Source organism: Rissa tridactyla, chromosome 7, assembly GCF_028500815.1.
Source record: "Rissa tridactyla isolate bRisTri1 chromosome 7, bRisTri1.patW.cur.20221130, whole genome shotgun sequence".
In the NCBI taxonomy this organism is placed as follows: domain Eukaryota; kingdom Metazoa; phylum Chordata; class Aves; order Charadriiformes; family Laridae; genus Rissa; species Rissa tridactyla.
In genome coordinates, this window is record NC_071472.1 from 19,655,448 (window position 1) to 19,678,839 (window position 23,392).

The 23,392-nt window shown below is 37.1% G+C and overlaps 1 protein-coding gene across 1 annotated transcript in view; it reads right to left on the reverse strand.

Annotated features, from left to right (window-relative positions):
* Positions 1-827: 827 nt before the first annotated feature.
* The window catches only part of KCNH7 (potassium voltage-gated channel subfamily H member 7), a 237,852-nt gene continuing 215,287 nt past the window's right edge, over positions 828-23,392 (reverse strand). Inside the window, exons 13-16 of the mRNA XM_054209833.1 lie at positions 11,683-11,934; positions 6,588-6,756; positions 3,150-3,342; positions 828-2,224 (exon numbers count right to left, since the gene is read on the reverse strand). Of these exons, the coding sequence (XP_054065808.1) occupies positions 1,958-2,224; positions 3,150-3,342; positions 6,588-6,756; positions 11,683-11,934 (881 nt within the window). The 3' untranslated portion in view covers positions 828-1,957. The remainder of the gene's footprint in view (positions 2,225-3,149; positions 3,343-6,587; positions 6,757-11,682; positions 11,935-23,392) is intronic.

Consider the following 23,392-nt stretch of genomic DNA (forward strand, 5'->3'; position numbering starts at 1 on the left):
CTGTCACCTGGGGTCTGATCCTGAAGGCACTAAGCAGTGCAGACCTCCCGTCGTCCTTGTAGAAGTAAGAGCAGTCAGCCCGTGGTAGCATTTGGACCTTTCGACAATCAACAGTAGCATGAGGCAGAAGAAAATATGATCTTGCATGGGAAGGGTTGGTTTGTCTCTTCCCTTACAAATTCATTTTTCTATCTTTATATGCAAAGGTAAAGCAGAGACTTGCTCAGTAGCTGAACGCTCACGCTCATTTTAAATGAGAGAAGATTCAGCCACCTTGGGTTAATCTGCTGGCTGTGTATGACTAAAAGTGTTAGGTGTCATACTGACCCCAACGTACAAAATACGTACCTATTCACGTGAGGCTCAACCACTAGTGCATTATTCTGTAGCACTGGTTTAGAACAGAAGGAATTTAACGGCTCCCCCGCTAACTGGGTTACATGCTTTTCTGAAACCAGTTCTCTTCCTAGAGGATTTCACATTAAAGCTTTAAGATTAGAAAAAAATATGAACTTTTTAAAATATTTTAAAACAGTAACAAAAAGGTCAATTCCTTCTAAAATAAACACAACGTTTGAAACAGAATAGTATTTTAATAAAATTAAATCTAAGTATTCACAAAGCATTATGCACATACAGTACATACTGTATTTAAAGCCTACGGACCTTAAATCATTTTATTCTAATGTCGTCAGCTTTGGACACAAGCTAAGCTTACTCCTTTTGTAATAAGAAAGTTTGCAATTGTTCCTGAAGGTGATTTTACATATATACATATATATATCTCTCTCTCTCTTTATATCTATACTCCTACATGTAAGTGTAGGTATATACACACACTTACGTGTATGTGTGTGTATAAATATATACACACATACATACACACATATGTACATATATAAAATACACACATGCACACACATGGGAATGTGTGCATGGTGTATGAGTGTGTCCACATACATATATACCCTACCGAGGATCCTTGGAGAGGGGGCAGTCCGTAAAAACAGATAACTGCAAACGACCACCCTAATAATTATAAAACAAAAATGTGTAAAGTATTTTTTAATTAAACAGATTGTTAATAATTTGTATTGAACAAAAGGAACACAGTCTTCTGTATTATATAGAAATTAGATTTATTGCATTTGATTATGTTTGTGTGACAGATGAAGAGTACCTGCCTGCTCATGACAGCTAACTTGTATGATGCAATTTTTTTAAAAAAAACCAAACATATTGGAAACAAATTATTCAATTAATGCCGTTTTGTGGATGTGACCTATGGTGATACTTTCCAGCATGTGGCAGAGTTTTCCTGTCTGTTAAAATCCTGCCTTACCTCCAACTGGTTTGGAAGGAGGCTGGTTTCTCTGTCCTGATTGTTTCAAACCCAGAAGACTTGGTTACCTTATTCTTTCTCTAGATTCAGAATCGTTGTGATTTATTATAAAAAGCTCACTACAAGAAAGATAAATCAATTTTCGAAAGTGAGCTGTAAGAAGATTTCGCTTGAATTTTAGCTTGGTCAGGTAGGAGTTTTTTCCATGTGAATTATTGTTATTGGTCTCCTATTTGCTCTGAAGACATATCCACAGTAAAATATTATTTCCATGACAGCAGTAAATGGTAATCTCCATGCAACGTAAACCGTAATTTCAGAACATGCATGTTATTAAAAAAAAATAAAAATATAAGGTGCCTTGAGAATGCTGGCAGTTTTACATTTGGAACATACAGTTAGTGTGTGTGTATATATATATTTACATCAGAACTGCTCAACTTTACCTTACAAGCTTCAGATTTAGGAAAATATACAGTACTTTTGCATATAATGGTATATTCCTTGTAGCCCCTGAGTCAAGTATAGAGGATTTAAATACAAAAAAAAAAAAAAAAAGGAAAAACAGCCATTAAAAGCACTTACATTTTTATGTGAAGTAATAGTATAAAAGTATTATTTCCCAGGAAGACCAGGATCAGAAACATGCCTATGAAGACTCAAGATTCCTACAGTGCTTAGTGAAGATTCTGGCAAGGAAGGGTGCCTTATTGGCTGGAGATAAGTTTTACAATGCTGTGGGGGACGCTCTGCAGACTGGTCACGTTCTTGCTCTAAAAAAGAAGCCAGGTTGTCTTCTGAGGCTGTGTTAAGATGCACTCCACTTGAGAGGGATTCTTTGGATTTAAGTTTCGATTTTTCAAGGTCTGGAAATTCAGGACACTGGAAGGGAGGAGAAGAAACAAGATGGTAATAATTAAATCGGTCTCTTCCAGGCTCTTGTTCTGCTCAAAATTAACACAGTCAGATGGTTGCTGGAAAACCACATTTGAAAATTAAGCAGTGTATGTAAATATTTTTACATGGTACTACATTTGATTTAATGTAATTGGATGCAATTCTGTTGATTAATTGTAGAAGCCTGGATATCTTGTCCCCTCCTCAGACTTGCTCATGCGACCTCAAGATGCACATCTGAACAGCTCTTTCTGAAGGACTGAATATTCTTGACATCCTATCTAAGAGTACGGATTTTAATATTCTTGAATTTGCAGTTTTGTTTCATAACGTAACTCCGGAATTGCATCATTCTGAACACCATAATCATTTGGATTCCAGTCTCAGCACTCAGTTCTTCATTTTTAAAGTTGGAATTTGTGTGAAGTGTGCAGCGTGCCTGCTGATGTTTGCAGAGAGTGGCTGTATTTCTGTTCAGACAGAGATACACGTATACGTTTTGTGCAGGTATATGCACGGTGGGTTTACACTTTTGAAAACGTCTGCTGCACATTTGCTCCCTGATAATCTTTATGCGCGCAAACCGATGCCTTCTGAATGTGTTGGACTTACTGCGCCCATATGTGTTCCAGCATACGCACGAGGAATCTGACACAGCCAAGCACGCTGGATTTACTAATCATATGCCACATGACTGATTTGGCTTTCCTAGACATGCAGCAGCCTGTTTGGAAATAATATGCCACATTTCTGCCCAAGTTGTTAAACTCCAGAAATCCCAAACAAATTTGAAAATCTGCAAATTTTGCCCTTAAACTAGTGAACAAGCACCTAGATTGGTATGCATTTCTTCCATCATAAGCTAAAAAGATTAACAAACCTCTTTTGATCTTATTGTACCTGTACGCACCTGAGATGAAGGACTGAAACTTCTGTCTGTTTTAATTGATGCTGCAGGCTGAAGCTTTTGTATCACCCGGATTGCTGGCTGTTGATACTCCGCACCTGCAGTCACCATGCTATAGGCCGGCGGAATGAGCGTTGACTGCCTTTGCAGAAGCTGCAGGATGGTTTGGATATCAGCAGTCATTTGGGATTCAAGCCTAGAGAAGCAGCACAAAAAGAGTTAGCTCGTAGTCAGGAATAGATATATTTGTACATACTGATTGCAGACGCATTCAAGAGGGACCTGCAGCTTATTAACAAAGCAAACTATTGCTGGCGATGACGTGACCGTGTCTTAAACAGGAAAGAACAGAAGAGGGAGTACTGAGCCCTTCCAACGCTTGCTGGCTCTCCCTTTCCTGTGCAGAAGGTATCTGCGTGCTTCTCTCTGATCTTTTTGCTACATTTCGAAGGAGTACGCTACTGTCCCTTGTATTTGCAACAAAAAGTTACGCGGGGAACCAGGTCTTTCGTTGAATTAACTGCAATAAATGTGCTCTCTTCCTTGTAACTAAGTTGATTTGTACTGGCTGAGGATGGGACGCTCTTTCTGATACATCTGACAACTAATTTTTACATGCCCAATGCTAATACAATGCACTGAAATAACCAGTTATAAAATGAAAGACGATTTCAAGATCATTAAAAAAAACCCCAACAGCCCAAGTCTCCTTACTGTGAAAATTTATTCAGACTTATTCAGGCCTCAGAATGAATGTCAGCATTTCTGATTTTCAAATTTAGTAACTTTTTTCCTTTTTTTCCCTTTTCATAAATTTGCATATGACTTCTGAAATGTTTGAGCTGCTTATGTTGTTCATACTTACAACTCCATAGCACTGAAATTATTTTCAAATGGTCCGTGACAAACTCAGCAATAGGTAATGCCTGTTCTGCCTCCCCAGCTGCTGGAAGGCTACACAAGATGCTCTGACAGACTCTAACAGAGATATACAGCCTTCTGTATTGCAGCTCATCTTCTGACAGAGTAAACACATCTTTGTGAGGAGCCTTTAATGTTGTGAATGTTACTACTTGGGCTCCCTGCGGCCGCAGAACTGATCCTGTGCTGACTGATTTTTGCTTTCACCAGGTGCTTCACTGATATTATTTTTTATTATGTTGGAGTTGTCCATTTTATTTATTTATAAAAGTACAATTTATTTATAAAAGTACCTATGAAATTAATCCAAAAGGTATGCCCCAAGGATATTTAGGATGCTCGTTCTTCCTTTATTGGGAGAAGCTGGTTTTGTAGTGTCAGCTCTCATAAAGAAAGGCCCAAACCTGGACATTACAGTCAATCATGCCCTAGTTGCCCTCTTGTTCAGCTTTCTTGGGTTCTTTGCTACTTGCAAATGTGCTGATCTCACACAAGCATGACGCTGTTGCCGCCATCCAGAGAGCTTCCATCTGCTAAACCTGGGCTTTAACATTTCAGTGAATAAAAGAGATTTAGCATTGTCTAATCAACGATTGTCTTTGGCTTGGAATTTACTCTAAAATTGCTCCCTTCTTACTTTGTAAGCCCTTGATGGGAGTTTTCTGGTACTTCAAATCAAAGAGTACCGCTGGTAATCTTTATTCATCATCGTTGCATATATAACTTTTCCCTCCTTTCTCCAAAATTTAAAACAACTCCATGTCACGCCACCCAAAGATGAACAAACAAGAGAACCTTAGATGCTTGGCCCACAGTCTCCATGAAGTTCCAATTGCTTAAAGAGGAGAAACAGAGATAGCTCTAGGGACATATTCCTTGTACAGTGGCTTTCCAGCCTTCTATATCCATTTAATAACTTGAGTGTTATGCCAAGCCTCTAACTTGGCACGGAAAAGTTCAGGAAGAAGTGACCATGCTTTTTAGCCCAGCAGGTCAGATCTGACATAAGTAGGAAAGAATATTGTCTGTTACATTCATAGAAGACCCAGCAAGGCCCAAAATCCTAAAAGCATGAAAAGCTTTAAAAACGTGAGAAGAGTTAAAAAAAAAGAGATTCAATAAAATCCATAACAATTTAAATCTTAGTTTATCAGCAACAATGATATTTTCTCCCTCAAGAAAATACTGAGAACTTGCATGAGAATTTGATAAAACTATGGGTAAATTTGAGATACAGCTTCAGTTTCGAGACCTTAAGAATTCAGGAAAAGAAATGTAACTGAAAGACTACGCACTGTTGCTGGGGAACCTGCTGCTGTTTAGTTATGTGACATTTACAGTTACTTAGATTACTGGACTTTACTGCAATTAGAAATTACAGCAATTTAGGTTTACATGTTAAAAATGTCTTTTTAATGTACTATATAGTATTCAGAAATGAAAAATAGTATGGTTTGATTGGCTTGTGGTAGACGAAGGAAGGAATATGCAGTTAACCTGGCTTTAAACTGATTGCTAAAATATACAGCACAGAATGCCAATGAAGAGCTACTGAAGTATAATTAGGGCTGAGTGCATGTCATAGTATTTGTCATGGAAAAATATTGGAAGTAATGGAATTGCAGAGTGAAAATAATAAAAAAGCCACAGACCTGAGCATAGGGCAATTTAAAATTAAGTGAAATTACATGGTAAATTAGAGTGTAGGATGGATCAAAATTCTGTAACCATATTTTTAAGATGCTGTAAGCTATGCTGCTTAGCTGCCAGCAGAGAGTAGTATATCAGAGAGCAAAAGAGAGAAGGAAGAGACATTACGCAAAGGTAATAATGGATTCTGACATAGAAAGCATCTGTTTTCTGTTTTAACAGGTATAAGTATTTTGCCGTTGCATACTCCCGTGTCTTACTTATTATAGACAGTTACAAAATAAATTAATGCATGAGAAAGGGAATTTGTCTGCAGTACTTTTTTTAAAGGAAGGCAGCTGGTTTACTTTGGGTCTCCAGGAAAGAAAAAGTATTTCAGATCTTAAAGATACTGAAAACTGCCATTTTGGGGACATGTAAATATCTAGGAACAGCATTCTGGGTGAGGTGAGATTTAAATTTAAAAAGTTTAGGTGCCTCAGTACAGCTTCTTGGTTAAAAAGCTGGTCTCCGAAACAGTCAATTGAGGAGAAAGGTTCTTCCGCAAGGCAAGTCAGAGTAGCTAGTGTGGGTACCTAGAGGTAAGTGACATGAATATCCTGTCAATGAATTAAAAATTGTGTACCCAGAAAAGGTTTTTCCAAAAATCTGGAAGGCTGAACTTAGGTGATATTTAGGCTCCTCAGAATACATATAGACAACAAAGTTATATTCCCATCAGGCATATTTTTGTACTTTTGAGCTTCTGAAAATATGAATGCTTTTGTAAACTTCCTGCACAAATTCATTCCTCCTGTAGCGTCATTAATATCAGTTGTATTATGTACTCTTTCACATATGTGTTTTTTCTGGTCTTATCTCTGTTTTTACCTGTTGAGTTGTTCTTGAAGTAAATCTAATCGATTCTCCACTTCCCCATATATAAAGTCACTTTCAGTTTCACAGATCCCCCACGTAACGTGGGGTAGTGCTGACTGGATTGGGGAGTCCTGGTACTCCTGGATGTTCTCCTGCTCCCAGTTTCTTTTATCAGTGATATCTGATGAAAAACACAACATATATACATGCCATTAGAGAGGGATTGTCACCCCTCAAGCATCCCACTTACTCTTGTTTCTCAGACTGGTACATTGGCACATTGCCTGAACAACTCCCTTTGTTCCTTACTACTATTTAAGGAAAGATAAAAGTGGTCACATCCATGCTAACGTTATGAAGCCGTAGATAAACAAGCAGCTTTTTCTACTCAGCATCAGCAGAGTTCTGCCACTGAATGGCTCCTATTTTTTTAGTTTTCTATTATTTTACCAATGATTCCCCAATTTTCTCAAGGTGCTTTTTTAGCAATTCGTTATTCATTGAAATTAGAAATATTTGTTCTAACCTAAATGCATTAAATTATGTACTTGAATGTCTTTGTGTGTTTCAGAGACCTTGCTTAGACCTCTTCTCTTGCCCTTGAATGTGCTATTGAAGTGTATTTACCGTTTAGTTTTTTGGCATAAAAGGGGGATTTGCTGCATTGCATTTACAGCACTGGGCATGTATTACGGTGCAGTGGAATGCCTCCTCTAGAGAAAGTTGCCAGACCTCAGATAGCTGCCTTTCTTGCCAATAATTGTAACACTGCTTCTCTTAACAAGTGTAATATGTTTTCTCTGAGACAGGGGGCATTTAATGCAGCCCATACTGCTTGCAAAAGGCTACTGCTTATTATTTTCAAAAAGGAAATTGATTTTCATCAGTGTAGCTTTTAGCATCGCTAGTCTCCAACCCAACCCATCGTTGTGTAAAGCATGTCTCAGAGACACTTACAATGCTGTGGGGTGAAAGGTGCCAGTTCATTTTGTTTAGTAATTTGTGACTCCTAAAAGAATGAAAAATTCAGCATTGCTGGGTCAGTCAGAGATCACTTTAATATTAAATGAAGCTTTATGGTAAATATTCTTTTCTTTTTTTTTTCTTTTTCTTTCTTTTTCTGTTTGAACTGCATATAACATTGTGGATTAAGACAGAGAAAATACATTTCTTTCAAGCTAAAAAAAGCCCAGTTACATTATTAGGATCTTACTGCAGAGTTTCAGCTCCCTTGCTGAATTTAGTTACCCTTCTAATCCTCATATATCGTATAAACAATATATTAAGTATTTAAAAATGCTCTTTATACGAGGCATTTACATTTATTTCTTTGTCTCTAGCCCTCGTAAAAAAACAAGTGGATGACTACTCCGGGTCTCATCCTGTACCTGCTGTGCCCAAATTCCACCCGTCTTGTCCCTCCCAATTCTTGGATCTCTGTGATCAAACACTGCACCTTACCACCCCAACAGAACACAGGGGCGCTCCTTCCTTTTGCTCGGATTTCTGGGTCGAGTTATTTCTCTTTCCTCTTTCAATTTGCTTAATTTACACCATTGTGGGTTTATTAATTAATTTATATACTTGGCTCTAGGCTGTTTCTCCTGTTCACCAAGCTGGTGAAAGTTTACACATCATTTATCGTGGGATATACTAGTTGCACATATCCTTAGCAGATATAGAATGCAGATCTTACTGTGAGCTTTGCAGAGCCTACAGGTGCCATACTTGCGTTGAACAGAGCTTTTTTTACATCTACACCCCCATCCCCCCCAAGCCTTTGTTACTTTGAGTGAATCTGTTGTCATGCAAACAGTCAAAAATTGCTCAGTACCACTCAGATTCTCCTCTGCTGTGATAAAAAAGGCTGTTAAAACGTTAACACCTGCTCAATGCAACTCCCATTAGGGTTGTATTTGTAATTATTTAACTACGTGAAGTTACAGAATGTATTAAAAGTTCTTACTGCTCTCAGGCTGCTGCTTCAACATACAGCTGGACAAAATCCTTGACTGCTTATAAGGCATCAGCCTCTGTTGTATGAGCAGTTGGATTTGAATCCCGCATCCCCCAGCAGTCCCTGAATGGTTTGCTCAGAGCTGCTCCTAACACTTCTCTTGGTGCTGAATGCTGATAACTCAGCATAGGTTACATTCATTTTACACTTGTGAAATGTTTCAAAGAAAAAAGGAAAAAAACACAGTGTGGGTGACATGTGAGAGGTTTTTCCAAATGCTATTAGCTAATCCTTTTAAAACACATCTTTTAGCAGTGTTGCTCTAAGTAAAGAAATTTTTAAAAATAATAATTAAAGAATTCCTGCTCAGATTTAGTATTTCAAGTAGATTTAGCCAGGAAGGGGAGCTCTCACTACACGACTCCAAGTGGAGGAGGAGACTTTCTTATCTTTTTTTGTCAGAGAAAGGTCCTTGCTGCATTATCGGATCTTTGGTTAGCAGGTGGTACTAGGTTTCCTGGAGCTGTGGAGAGTGTTTGAATTTCATGTGACGTGACCTATAACCGATTTTATGTACTGGGCAGAGGGAAGAGGAAAGAGATTTCATCTTGGCTACACAGAAACCAGTTTAGTTGCTCAGCCACTTAAGCCAACAGAAGGAAAGAGGCAAATGGTGTCACAGAAGCGTGTCATTTGGTTTTAGCAGGCACACATGGCACAATTTGCAGTGTCCAGGGAAGTTGGAAAGCTCTGAGCAAAGTGAAGGGAGCAGACTATGACAAATTCAGGGTAAAATTTTAAACTATGGGTGTGGGTGCAATGGATGTTGTAAATCCAGTGTACTTTCTTTTAAGTAGTTAATATCAGGAGTAGAAATTAAATATATAGGTCATACGTTTCACTGCTTTTTAACGTCCTATAAAAACCAAGCCGTTGGTTATTTTACACAATAAATCATTCAATAAAGTCAGATATTTTTCAATGTTGTGGATTATCCCAGGGAAATCACAGCTGGTTTTTGTCCCAGAATATGTATTACGTATTACAGACTATTACAACAAACATTTAATTTGTGAGAAAGCAAATTAATTGGTACTCAAGTTACAAAATAAGTTCATACACTATAAGCAAGTTAATACACTGTCCGATACGGTATTGTACTGTTCTAAGCATCTTTTCAGGTACTTGCATGTACGCAAGTAACCCCAGAAAACCCGAATAGCAGTTACAACTTTATAACCAATTATGGTCTTCCAGGGCTTGAAGAATCCTAGACTCAGAAATAAACCAATGTATAACTAGGTTCACTCAAACAATTTAAGAATCAGTTTAATAACCCAAACAATGACCAAGTGAAAGTAGAAAATAGTATTTTTTCCGCAATGTATAGATTACCAGCTTCATAAAAATTATCAGGTCTTCTCAAAAGAGCCGTATGTTTTAATGTTAAAAGTTGCATTTTAGGATTATGAGAGAGACGTTTGTGCAGTTTCTGCCTACATTTTATAGTACATTATTAATAGTCTTTCCAGTCATCAACAGTAATGACCAAAGCTTAAAACAAAACTAAAGATAATTAAATATGTATCAGTCACCGTGGTAATGAAGTGCAGTAGCTTTATACAAGTGCATTTGTATTCCAGATTTGTAAATTACGATACTATATGAGGATTACAAACCTACAGACATGCAAGCAGAGTTTATTTCAAAATTTCATTATCTTTATAACTACTTTTATAGTGTTATAATCAATCTTTAATTAATAGCAGGAGTAAGAATTTAGTTTAAAACACATATCAATCAAAGCTGTTCTGATTTTATTGACCTTGAAGTTTTTATGAAAGTTGCAAGAAAGGTAATGAGCTTTCACACACATTACCAGAAGTGCTAGATTACAAAGTGGAAAAAAGAACGTGGTCTTAATCAAAACATGTAACCTTTAGACATGCTAAATTTAGCTCAAATAAAATCTGGAATAGGTTGCCTTGGAAAATGTTGCTATAGCTGCAAGGACACATTTCTGGCTATTGGTAGGGGAAAGGTAAGCTTTCAAATTGCAGTATGTATGCAACAAGTTTATGTGGTGCAGATTTATATAGCCTTAACCTTAGGATACCAGACCTCACATATTCATACCTTTGAGATGTAAAAAATACATTGTTTGGCCTGATTAATCATTAGGTTCATTTAAAATTATAGCCTAAAAGCCTAAAGTTAATTGAATGATGGTTAAATGGTTAAATTGCCTCAATGGAAACAAACCGCTGAGGAAAACAGCTTTAAACAGTAAATATTTAATTCTTCCCTTCAGACTGAAACAATTACAAACAAACTTTCAGCAATACTTAAATTGTATATTAATCTGGGGCTTTTCATTAATTTCCCTTCACATCACTGAGAAAATTAATATTTTAGTGTTTTAGATGTAATTTTAATCATGTGATTTAGCTCTATGTAAAAGTAGCTGAGATTGCTTAATAGTTTCTGATCATTTGTCTTATATAAAAGCTCAAATCTTTGTTCTTGGGGAATTTATGGAAGTCAGGATTTGTTCTGTGTGATGTAATGGCACTCTTTCAACCAACATGTGCAGGAAAATGGGATAGCATTCTTTCAAGCTATTAGGATTTTTTTTTTACTTAATTTTTGTTGTGCCTTGTCAATACAGAGAATGAAACTAGCTACCTGAAAACATTTTTTTTTGTGCATGTGCAGCCATCACTAGGTTTATCTCTCTCTCATTATCTAGGATTTTTCAGTCACTCAACCCTGGCATATCAAACACACTTTGAGAGATTCTTTACTGCTTTGAGTGCACTCAGTGAAGTCCAGTACCAGTTGAGAATTTTAAAGAGTTTGTTGAAGTGACTTTCCTACGGCAGTTCAGTTACAAGATGATTTATTAACAAAGCCTGGAATAGCCTTTTGGAGGTTCTGTAATCCAATCCCACAGCCAGTGTATTAAACTACATAAATCCTCCTGAGATATACTAATTTTTGATCTAAAATATTTTTAATTCTTAAACTGTCAGGAAACACAAAAGTAAATATATGTAAAGAATCAATAGAGCCGTTCAGAAAATGATTTTTGATAATCAGACTAAAAAAGATGTCTACTCAAACTTTACAAAATAGCAACAGCTAGATTACCTTTACAAGAATTGCTTCTTTTGTCAATAAGAATTTCTTCTGTGGCATGAACCATTTCTTCAAAGTCCACCTCTGTGGTTTTCTCTGTTACAGATGGGTAATCAGCTATCCCAGAGAACAGGGGCTTTTGCTCATCTTCGATGGAGGACACAAAAGATGATGACCCACTTTTTTTCTCCTCAAAGTGTTTCTTAATAGATTGATAGTATCTGGTGGTGTCCCCTGAGGGCTCAGGATCACTCTGATCATTCTCTTTGAAATAATCTGTTAAATAGAAATAATTGTGTACAATAATATGCAGTTCATGAAATTGTGTTCTAGTTTATTCTGGTCTGAGGATGAGGATGATTATTAACTCAGTTAGGAAGTTCACTGTCTATTAGAACAAATTACTTTAAAGCCTTTTTTGATTCCTTTATTAGAGGAGATTTATACTTCTCTTGAAGTCCTAGGAGACATTTGCATGTATGTAGTAAGGATTCGTAGTCCCTAAACCATAACTCATTATGCAAAAAGTTGCTTATTTCAAAACAGCAAAGGCTTTATCCAGCACGGCCCTCCTGTTTACTCACTGTTTTTTCCAGGTGACAATGAGATTTGGGAAAGCTTTATATTCCAAAGTTTTAAAAAATTAATTTATTATTTCATTCCCTCTTCCAATTTCTACGTCCTTGGGCATTTCTCATAGTCTTGACAGGCTAACAGTATCAGAACTATCCATTTAAGTTATGCCCATATAAGAGCATCTTTGCTGATTATTCTTTTCCCAGAAAAGGAAAATGTATTAATCGACCACTCAGCCTCAAAATGCCTGCGCTCACCTAAAGAGAAAGCAAGTTTCTCCACGCTCATTACTGTCAAATCTATAATTAGGATTGATATGGTAGAGAGAAACCCTACTGGTAAAACAAGAAGGGAGTTCCTTGTCTGTCTTTCAAAACAACTTTCCAAAGTAGCCCAAATTCCTTAGCCTTTAGAATTAATTGCAATTCTCTGAACATTCAGTCTTTTGAATAAGAAAGTATGCAACATGCTGTGATATATATGGTAGCGGGGTACCAATCAAGTTGAGAATGAATCTTTCATTAATCACATTCAAGGTCTGTAGTGAGGAACAACAGATTCAGTCATCTTAAGAAGTGACAAATAAAACTAGATTTAAAGCAGATGCCTTTAAAAAACACATTGTAAAAATTAAATAGGATTTAAACCCCAGAACGATCATTTATGAATATAGAGAACTCCTGATCTCTCTGCAGCATAAACTTGAAGCTAATTTCCAATTCAATATTCGGTTTTACCTATTTTTAACTGAAATGTCAAGATAATTCCAGTTCTGCTATTTATTTAAAACACATTTTAGCAGGGTAGTCTCAACAACATATAAATACTGTAACTAGTTTGCATTAACTTCCTGGGGAGACAGCATGATTTCCCATCTGCTTTGTGCTAATTACTAATCAACATAGCTCTGGAATGTCTGTAGTCTTTACAGCCTACAGCAGTGGTTAATACAACACTTAGTATATTCCCTAGGTTTCTTCTCTGTTTTCTGGTCACTATAAGGAAATGAAACTGTGTCCCCATCTAATCCTCTTTATCTGCACATAAAGAGAATGCAATATCTGTACAGAGCACTCTGCAGGAGTCCAAACATCTGTGAGCAGTGAGGGCAGGTAATAGTGAACAAAATAAAACCAATACCAAAGCAGGCCTCTTGTAACTGTACTCTCTAGAGTCTCCAAGGGCAATTAACACAGCCCTGGACTGAAGTGACTTTATTTGGCTTCTGTTAAGCAGGATTTCTAGCTATAAGTGATACTGGTGATGATACCCAGGTACTGTGAAGGCATCAACACAAACGCAAATGGACTGACAGTGTGAAGCTCTTGGGGGATGCTCAGACTGGAGAATCAAGTACCATGTTCTCTGCAATCCCATCTCCAAAACAGCACAAAACAAAAGAAACCTTCATTAGACAATTTTAATGCAGATATCTCCCATGGCTTTTCTTTTGGGAATATATGGTGAAATACATACAGTCATGCTACAGTAAATTGTCTTAATTACTTACTGCTTGACTGACTTCAACCTTTGAAAAAGACCTTTTAATGAAAGCTTGAAATTACCATTTTTAAGGGTAATTTTTTATATTCATGGGATTTTGTGCACTAACGGTAGCTGTAATGAGCACCCTGTGGAATACAAATCAATCAGTGGACTAATTTTAAGAGGAGGTCATTGAGACTAATGAAAAAAAATGTATAGCAGCTGAAGTATAGTAGACTGTCTTATCTGTCATATTCATAGAATACTAAAATATATAGAAATAAGAAGCCAGATTCTGCTAGCAATTACACTCCTGTAAACCTAGGGTAATTCAATCGATAGAGCTGCATTTAGTCTCTGTCTATATCAGAACAACAGAACATATTATCTTCCAAATGCTGTCCAGGTATAATGAACTCACTGTCATTAGAAGGAAAGCAGAGATCTGTTAACGTAGGGTCCCGCCTATTGAAATCAGGGAAAATTTGTTCATCTACTCATCTATTTCAAAATACGCGTTTTTGGCTTTACTACCATTGCTTTCTCTGCTAGCCATCTGGCTACATTCAGAGAACCAGAAGTTGCTTCCCTTTTAAAAGAGTCTAATGCTAAAGATTCTTCTGTCTGGAGAATAATCCTATGATACTCTGCACCTAGACTAGGAATTAAAATGGAAACTGCATGTTTTATTTGGCTCTTTAGGACCTGATGGTGCAAGCTCTGTACCTCAGCTCCACAGCTGAGCAGTGCCTCTGTAGCTCAGTGAAAATACATTACAAATAATATCTAGGTAGTGCTTTATTCAGAATGTGAATTTCTCCAGTTTGTCCTTCTGGTTTGGAATGAATTTTCCAGAAAATTCTGTGTATGTGTATGTATGGATAAGTTCACTTTCTATCGCACAGACTCCAGGTTTCAAAAGGTTTCTTTTCTCCTTTCTCTTCTGTTTCCAAAATAAATGTAATCGTTAAAAAAAACCCCTCAACCTAGTGCTTCCTCCTTCCTTTCCCAGTAAGAGAAGTTTCACTCTCTGATTTGGATTGCTAGAAACTATGTTTTGCTGAAGATGATTATTTTGTAATTTCCTGCTTTACCAAACAGGCACAAACAGCATTTACACTCTTTATGGTACTCGTTTTAGCCTGTTATGTGTTTTGGGTGCCTGCCAAGTTTACAAGCTATGTCCTCTGACATTTTCTGCCTGGAAATTTCAAAATCTTCATAGTAATTACAAGAAGGTTTGTATCCTGCTTTTTGCGCTTGCACTGGCAAAGGAAGAGAAGAAACAGAGTTGTCATGAGCGCAATGAAATATAGTTATGACATAGACTCACAGAAATACTGGCATAGAATCCAGCTTGGTGGGATGGTTACCATAGGTCATACAGGTTTCTTTTGTGTGCCATGGTCAGCCTGTAGCATTGAAGCTTTGCGTTATTCAGACAGTGGCAGTCTGCATGATCTAGACATATTTTCTCTTAACGTATTAGTCTGCTGCAAACAATATTGATGAAAGTGTCAGTAATATATTACATGTGGAGCAGCATTGTTTAATATTACTGTAATTTCATTAACTGGAATTTGTCACACCTAATCAGGCTAAGTTGCCTAGTGTTTCAGAAGGTGGCAAATTTTTACCCCCTTTTTCAGCCATCCAATAAAAAGTCCCATAATATGCCTAGACGAATTCAATTTTGTGCAGGAAATTACATGTATGACTTCCTCTTCCCTGCAGAAAGCAATTTATATCCCAAACCATAAAACAGATAATCCTTACTGTTAACATGATCTGCATAACTATAAATCTGTTCAGCAGTCATGACATCTTCCCTTTCCTTTGAAAAAACATACCATATTATTTTACGCTACACCAGGTACATTCCTTGGTAAGGAGAAATGCACACTGTGCCTTGGGAGGAGGGGTGGTTGATTGTTCAAAAGGTCTGCAGATCTTCAGATCCCCAGCAAGTATTTTGGTTTAACTGTGATTAGCTCTTATGTGATATTCACAAATATTCTTGTGGTGGTCGATCTGTATTTCCTACATACGAAGAGAATATTTGCTAGTCATCATGACTATTTGTTATCTGTTCTTTAATATAAAAATGTCAGTCACCTTGCCAGAGAGCAGAAAAATGCCTTATGTGCCCATACATGCACCATGAGCAGCAAATATTTGGAATGAGATGTCAGTGATGCAGCATGTCAGATAGTATGTTAAATAAATACAATACCACAAACAGGGTTGAAGAAGTGCAAAAGCTCAAAGATGTCAAAAAATCAAAAGTTGTTGATGCATAATTTGGACATTGATGTTCAAACCATGCCTGTGTTTTCCACCATATAGACAGGGAGCAGCATAAAATCAGTCAGGAAAAACGGTAATCCTGATTTCTGAAATCACTGCTTTTCACTTAGTGGTGTAAGAACAAGATAATTGATACATAATATTTATGTAATATCAAAAATTACTGGTAATGTGGAGCAGGACCAAAATATAATGAGGGGTGATTCCAGAGAAGTCTACTCTAGTAGAGTATGCAGGCTAAACTGCTCTATAGAATGCTAATCAGGGACTTTAGGATTATTAAATTTCTAATTAAAATGCTCCTAATTATTTTTCCTTGCTGTTTGCTTCATACTTAGTTGAATGTGACTGGTATTGAGTGCGTTGCTAAATACAGCTGAGTGTCTTCTGATAGACTAGGTAAAGGAAGAATATCTAAAAGGAGGAAGCTGACTGCTTGGAAACATGAAAATGAAAAGCAACTCAGCGTCTGGTCATTTGGCAGATAACTGTTGCTATGGTGAAAATATACCTGTTTGCCATATTTTTCATATATATCTAAGAATAAAAGAAAAATGTTAAAGTAATTTGTATTCCTTTAAGATATATTATTATCACAATGAAATCCATTGGCAAGATGTCTGACACACTTGTTCCTGTTGCCATCCTTTCTTAGGCTTCAGTCTTTCAAATTGGATCTCTTACCCCAATCTGCAGTTAATGTTTTTACTGGAAAATTACATTCACACTGGATGCCCGAACGACAGACTTCAGAATGGATTTTGAATTCACAAGTTCTAATAACGCCTTATCGCTTAATTTTAGTGAATTTAAAATCTTCAGAGAGAAAACTGTACCGATTTGCAAACAGTCTTAGGGGAAACAATATGAAGAACTTTAGTGGATTTATTTTCCCATAGGAGAAGGATGTGATCCCCACAATCTTTACAAATGCATGAAAAGCAATAGATAATATTCTGGAGTTCATTTTGTATGCCACATTTGAAATGAGAGCTACTCCACCTTTGCTGCCAGAAAATTTGTCTGAAAACTCATTTTGGCCTTGTCTATAGAGATATTTAACCCTTATCAAACATTAGAAAGTACTATAACTTACGCTGAATTCAATTAAACAAACCTAAAAGACATTCATAAATCTTGAATTTTAGTGCTTGAGCTCTTGTCTCTCAGAATCAACTTGGCCTACACTCAGCCTCAGAGTCCTGATGCATGTGACATCTGGATGTTTGTCAAAACCAGCCTCAACTCATGTCTTTACAAGGAACACGTCCCAGGAAAGCACATCTGAAAGTCCATTCCAGAAGACGAACAACTTGAACAAAGCACCCTACCGTTTTTCAGCTGAAGAGGAATCTGTCTGTTGTCAGGACAGTCTTCTATTGCCATCATGATCATCTCAGGTCATGCCTGGTGATCAGGGAAACTAAGAAGTGCTGCCTTCATAAACATTTTTGAGTGCCTGCTGAAAGCATAGCTTGCTCCAACATCTGCACATTACCAATACATCCCTTAGGACAAAATAGTACAGAAAAAAGCAAAAACTTTTAAGGAAATTTTGATCATAGAGTCCTTATAACTAATAACTAGAAGTGATAAGAAAGCATAAGTTAGTACCTCCAGAGGATTTTCTTGCTCCTTTGTGAAACATCATTGGTGATTATAGCACTGCTCAAGTTAACAGAATGTCTAATTATTAGTACTAGAAAAAATACCTATTTTTTGGATGGAGTTTAATGCATAAAAACTGTATGGAAAAAATCACAAACTTAGTGTGTGTGAAAAAAAGAAAAGTAGTTTGAAAGCTGTTCAAAATGTCTATTGGATAGCCTGAGAAGTTCAGATCTAAATATTTTCCAAATGATCTCAGCTGAAAAAGCAGAAATTGGTATAGTCAGGAGAAGTAGTTGGTCCTAAAGCTCTGAAAACAAACGGTACTGGGAAAATCTGCAGTGCACTTTGTATAGCAAGGGTCTCTGAACAGTAAAACTCTTTAGATATCACATATAATATAATATAATATAATATAATATAATATAATATAATAACTTAGTACAGTGAGAGAATTAACATAAAGGCCCCTTTCACATACGCTTTATTTGCTTTTGTTAATCTAAATAATCATATAGTATTCTGATGGCTAGTTACATTAGAATTCACTTTTAAAAGTGGAAAGTTACATTTGCAGCTTTTTAGTTATAATTAGAGGAAGTAGTAAAGCTCACAGTGCCTACTCAGTGATAAAGATATTTCTTCACATTTGAGGATCACTGGATTATAAATTTTAGAAATAAAAAAGTGCAATGTAGTGAACACTGAAGTCATCACATATTCATTAACAATTTCATTTATGTAAGTTAAGTGCCAGATTTTTATGGTAAGATGAGCACTGTCTGTATTACTACAATTTTTCCTTCTGTGAACATCATATACAGTTATGCCCTTCTACAGCATAATACCCAGCAGAACTCAGGTGAAAGAAAGAACAAGTGAAAATAGATTCTTTCCATCAGAGATTTTTGTCTTAAAAATGCTCTTTTGAAACAGATAGAGTTATATCAAAGCTTGGCCATTTTCAGAACATGGCAGAGACAAGAGTTCTCAATGGTGCGCACACATTTCTTGAGACATTTCTTTTAGCTGGCAGAAAGAATTTATCTAAAGTTCCACCAGGCACTTGGATTTGTGTTATCCATTACTGTAGGTGTCTGTAGACCTGCCAGACCTCAAAATTTGAAACAGTGCCAAAGACTTACAACGGCTCCTGACAGTCCTTATATTGTTCAGCACACGTTTGTTTTCCTTCTTCCTCCTTACTTCTACTTATTACATTTCCCTTCAAATTTGCCACCTATCTTTAGGACCCCCTACTTAAAAAATGTACTGTCAGATATGTGTGTGGTATTTGACTAACACCAGGAAAAATGATGTCTGTCTAGAAACTGATGCAGGAAGATTCCTATTCCTAGGAAAAGTTAGGTTAGTTACTGGTGGTATTTTAGGAAAGTTAAAACATTTTTTCCTTTCAGTAGTAAAAATGTTTAAAGTTCTTATTTTTCTGTGACTGTTTTTAACAGATAGAGGATTCCTTTAATTACAATTTCATTCATAATTTGGGAGCTTCTAAATCTTCACTGGGGAACCTAAAGATACAAACTAGTGAAATTCCATCATTATAGCAAGTCCTGGCAATTTTGCTGGAAGGTTCCAGTCGGTTGGATAGTGATGGTGGAGGAAATGAACTGTACTGGAGAGAGCCGTTCTGTCTCAGTGCTGCTTGTGACAGTTTGGTAAGTTAATGTGTCCTTTGCTGTGTTTCCTCTCTGAGCTACAAAGGCTTGAATGATTCTGGAAATAGGGAACAGCAAAGATACTGAAACCTCCCCCCACCATCCTGAACTAAAGACCGTGTAACTTTTCCATAAGATCCATATTCCTTTTTTAAAATCAACTAAGAAAGGAGTTAATTTTGAATAACTGAATTTGAGACACATTTAAAAAGCCAAGAATTTCGAAGTTGGAATGAGTATGCAATCCTTCATTTATTCTTTTGTGCCATTTTTAGTACAATAAGATAAGTTAGGGACAGAGTGACAGCCTTATCTCTGAATTTTCTTTGCTCTGTCTGGCTTTGTATCAACTTTAATGCTAATCCCATAATAATGGAAGGATAATTCTTCATTTATACTTCAGGAAGTAATACTATATTTAAAAAATCAGAAACAAAGAATTATAAACATGCACCTCAGAAGGGATTCAGGGTAAAGGCCAAAGCAGTCCTCTTATCAAGTTTAGAATTCTCTTCTCTCTTACAAGAAATTCAGCTTTCACTGTAGTACTATTATTACTTTTTTTCAAAGGATGGCTGTGGATATGTGGGACTATACAACATTTGGATCAGATTTGGCCTCTGGAAACAGCCTCTCTGTGAGCAACTCCTGGAAACAAGACTCTTCTTGAAAGCTCCCCGAGGTGGCTCCTAGGCACTGTGGTAACAGCAGTAACAATAACAATAATAGGAGCAGATTGAAAACTGCAGTGATGGACTCTCTGATGACCACATACTTTTTGTTAGGGGTTTCATGCTGAAAGTAAGGTTCTGGGGACGTGAGGTCTTGTTTCAAGCCATATGCTGCCTGCCAAGATAGTAGCTGTTTCCTGGTCATTTAACCACCTGACACTGTGGCCGAATGTTAGAAACTCTTTTTCTAATTAAGCCCAAGCAAACTTCATCAGCATAATACTAACAGTTTAACACAGTTAAGTAAGAGCTTCAATATTTGTCCAGATTCTTACCCTACTTTCTTGCTGGGGACACAGCACAGTGCTTGGCTGAGTCATCTGTTCATAAAGTAAGCATTTAAATAAGCAAGCTGGGGGAAGGGGACAAGAATGGGAGAAAGCAGGGACAGGAGGGTGTTTCCCCATTCTCTTGGTACTGCTTCACCTCACACTTTTAGGCAGAAGAATCAATTCCTGAAAGATTTCCTAGTCTTCTATATTGCCAGCCATGGCCTCTGGATACTTTGTGTAATAAAGCTATGTTAATATGGTTTGGGTTTTTAGCCTGGATAGTACCTACAAGCACTGCACGCTTAAGGTAGCTATACTAATCAAGATTTAATTAGAAGTTTATTAGAGCTCTGGTTTCTGTGCTTACTTTGCCAATAGATCAGTAGATACTTTTGGAAAATTCTGTTCAAGAAGCATAACCCTTCAAATTAAAATTAAGTACTATATAGGTCTACTTAGTTAACAATATGCTAAAAATGAAACACTGCAAAATGTGTTTTATATCCCACTTGATTGTTACAGCCTGTGTCAACATGGGCAAGTACCTACGATAATTGTGTAACAAGATTTTGTAAAAATTTTCTTTTGTGTCCTTTTAAAATCACATCCATGGAAATAAAAATTCCTTGTTATGAGTTCCCTGGGTGAGGTGACAAAAGTTAAAGATTAAGTATCGCTAGCTACCTGATTCTCTAGTTACTAATTTAACAACATAACTCCACTGGAGTTCTTGTCATCCTCTCCGCTAGAGTCCATGGGATATGTTCTTGGTTTTGGATCACAGCTAAAAATCCAGAATAAGGATTTATTTCAGTGAGATCATCTTTACATTCCCAGTTAGTATGTCCATGTTGATTTATTTATGCAGTATTTTAATTACCCTGGATATTATGGAAAGATTTTATATGCCCTGTCAAAAGAACAAAAGGTGGCTATGATTTGGCTGTGTAATAAGTGCGGTTTTAGCCTAAAATCAGTTTTCTGCATGGAAAGGATTTCATACTTGATTGCTTCTAGGCCTTAGAAAATTATGTGGGAGCGCCCAGAACAGGTCTAGAATTTTGATAGCCTTCAGCTACATGAGTTAAAGTTAAATGCAAAGAATATCTTTTAATGAGAATAATTGGACACTGGAACAGTCCCAAGAAGGTTAAGATTTTAGAGCCAACATTAACAAAAAAGTTAAACAAGACGCTGGCAAAAGTAATAATGCTTGAACTCTAGAAAAGTCTTTTCAAAGCCTCAAGTTTTCAAGCTCTCAGTGAATTTACTTACACTCTGCCTGTAACTTTTGCATTTTTCACCTGTATGTTTGGATTTCATATTGATGTAATCAACTCCAGTGGTGCCCCATTCAGCATGGGATAATAGATCTTCACTCAGAACTAGCAAAGCAAAAGAAACATCTTGCCCCTATGTATTTCCCTTGAAATTAGCTAACTCCCACAGAACTACTAGAGGAAAATGAGAAATGAGCAAGAAAGGATTGTATTCTGCACTGCTGAAAGAGACAACTGAATGTAGATGGAACAGCTCGTTGTCCCTTGGTTTTTAGCAGGAGGCTAACTTGCCAACCCAGCTGAGAGCTTTGTTTGGAACTGCCAGGCAAGAATACTGCTTATTTTAAGCAGTCATGGAGAGTTTCTTGGCTGACTGTCAAGCATCTATGGCAACTGGCTAAGGCTGCACCTGCACCTGTGCAAGGAATATCATCCATTATTCCGAAAGACCTGCAATGAATTTATTTTGGGTGAGGGCAAGAATAAGCTGCTATGTAGTGTGTGTGTTAATTTTTGCAGGGGACCTCTCATAGTATTGCAGCCCTTTATGCAGACCACAGAACAAGCTGGTCCTTGTACCTTCTGGTACAAGTAGCCTTGTAGCCTTTAAAATCACATTATGGCAGAGCCCAATGTACTAGCTAAGATCAATTTTTGTTGACACAGGCAAGAAATGGTGGAAATATGTATAGGTGGAATGAGAAGGTCTTGCGTGGAATTGGAAAAGTAGTGGTACTAGCTGCAGATGCATAACAGAGAGCTGTGTTGATTTTGTTTAACCTCTGATAAAACTTGTGCAGGAAGAGTTACCATGGCAACAAGGTCCAAATCAGGCTAGCGTGAACTAAAGGCTGAGCTAACACAATCCCATTTTTAGCACTCCAAAAGGGAGAAAATTGCTGATGATCACACTAAAGATGGAAACAATAAAATTTCAAGCTGCATAACATACTAGTAGGTCAACAGCTGAAAGTAAAGAATGCCAGCAAGAAGGCCGTTTCATGAGCGCGCACCCCCAACCCCTCCAAATAATTGAAAATCAATAAAAATTTAGTGCAATGTGAAATATCAAAATATAAAAGTGAGAATACTGAGTGTCTCTATCCTGTTCCAAGTGTAGTCCTGAAATCAAAATATGATTGTTGTGGTTTAGGCTGGATTGGCCAATGATGGATGACATGCTCTCCCCGCACCACTCACTCCAAGGAAAGGAGGAGGAGAGATAGAGAGACATACGAGTTTAGAAGGAACTAAACTACTTTAATGTTAAAAGTCATCATACAACACGTATTTTTTATCTGTAAGCATATTTTGACCAGAAATGTGGTTGCCAGCTGTGTGTTCAGGAACTCTGTCTTCTCTACTCCAGTTCTTCTGAGGCACTCTGCAGGATCATCCCCAAATATTTATCGTTATAGACTAACTATGCTAGATCAAAATATGATGCCACTCCCTCCTATATGTAAAGTGTTGAAATCAACAGAATATTACTTTACAAGCCAGTAGTAACCTCTAATACTTTACAACCTCATATAGGATGTAGGATGGGTCACATAAAAGTGACACTGAAGGTCTGTGACTATGAGGTGTCTGCTGCAGCTATGGCAACATACAGAGAATGTGAACAGGGATCAGAGAGGGGCGGTAAGCCAGTGGGCCAAAACTATACTCAGTTCCTGGCAAAGGACTCTTATGATTGCATCTTCTTGTCAGATGGACTTCCAATGTACCACACTTCTGTCTAACTCAGACATTACCAGGTACCGTATAGTCATTACCAGGAC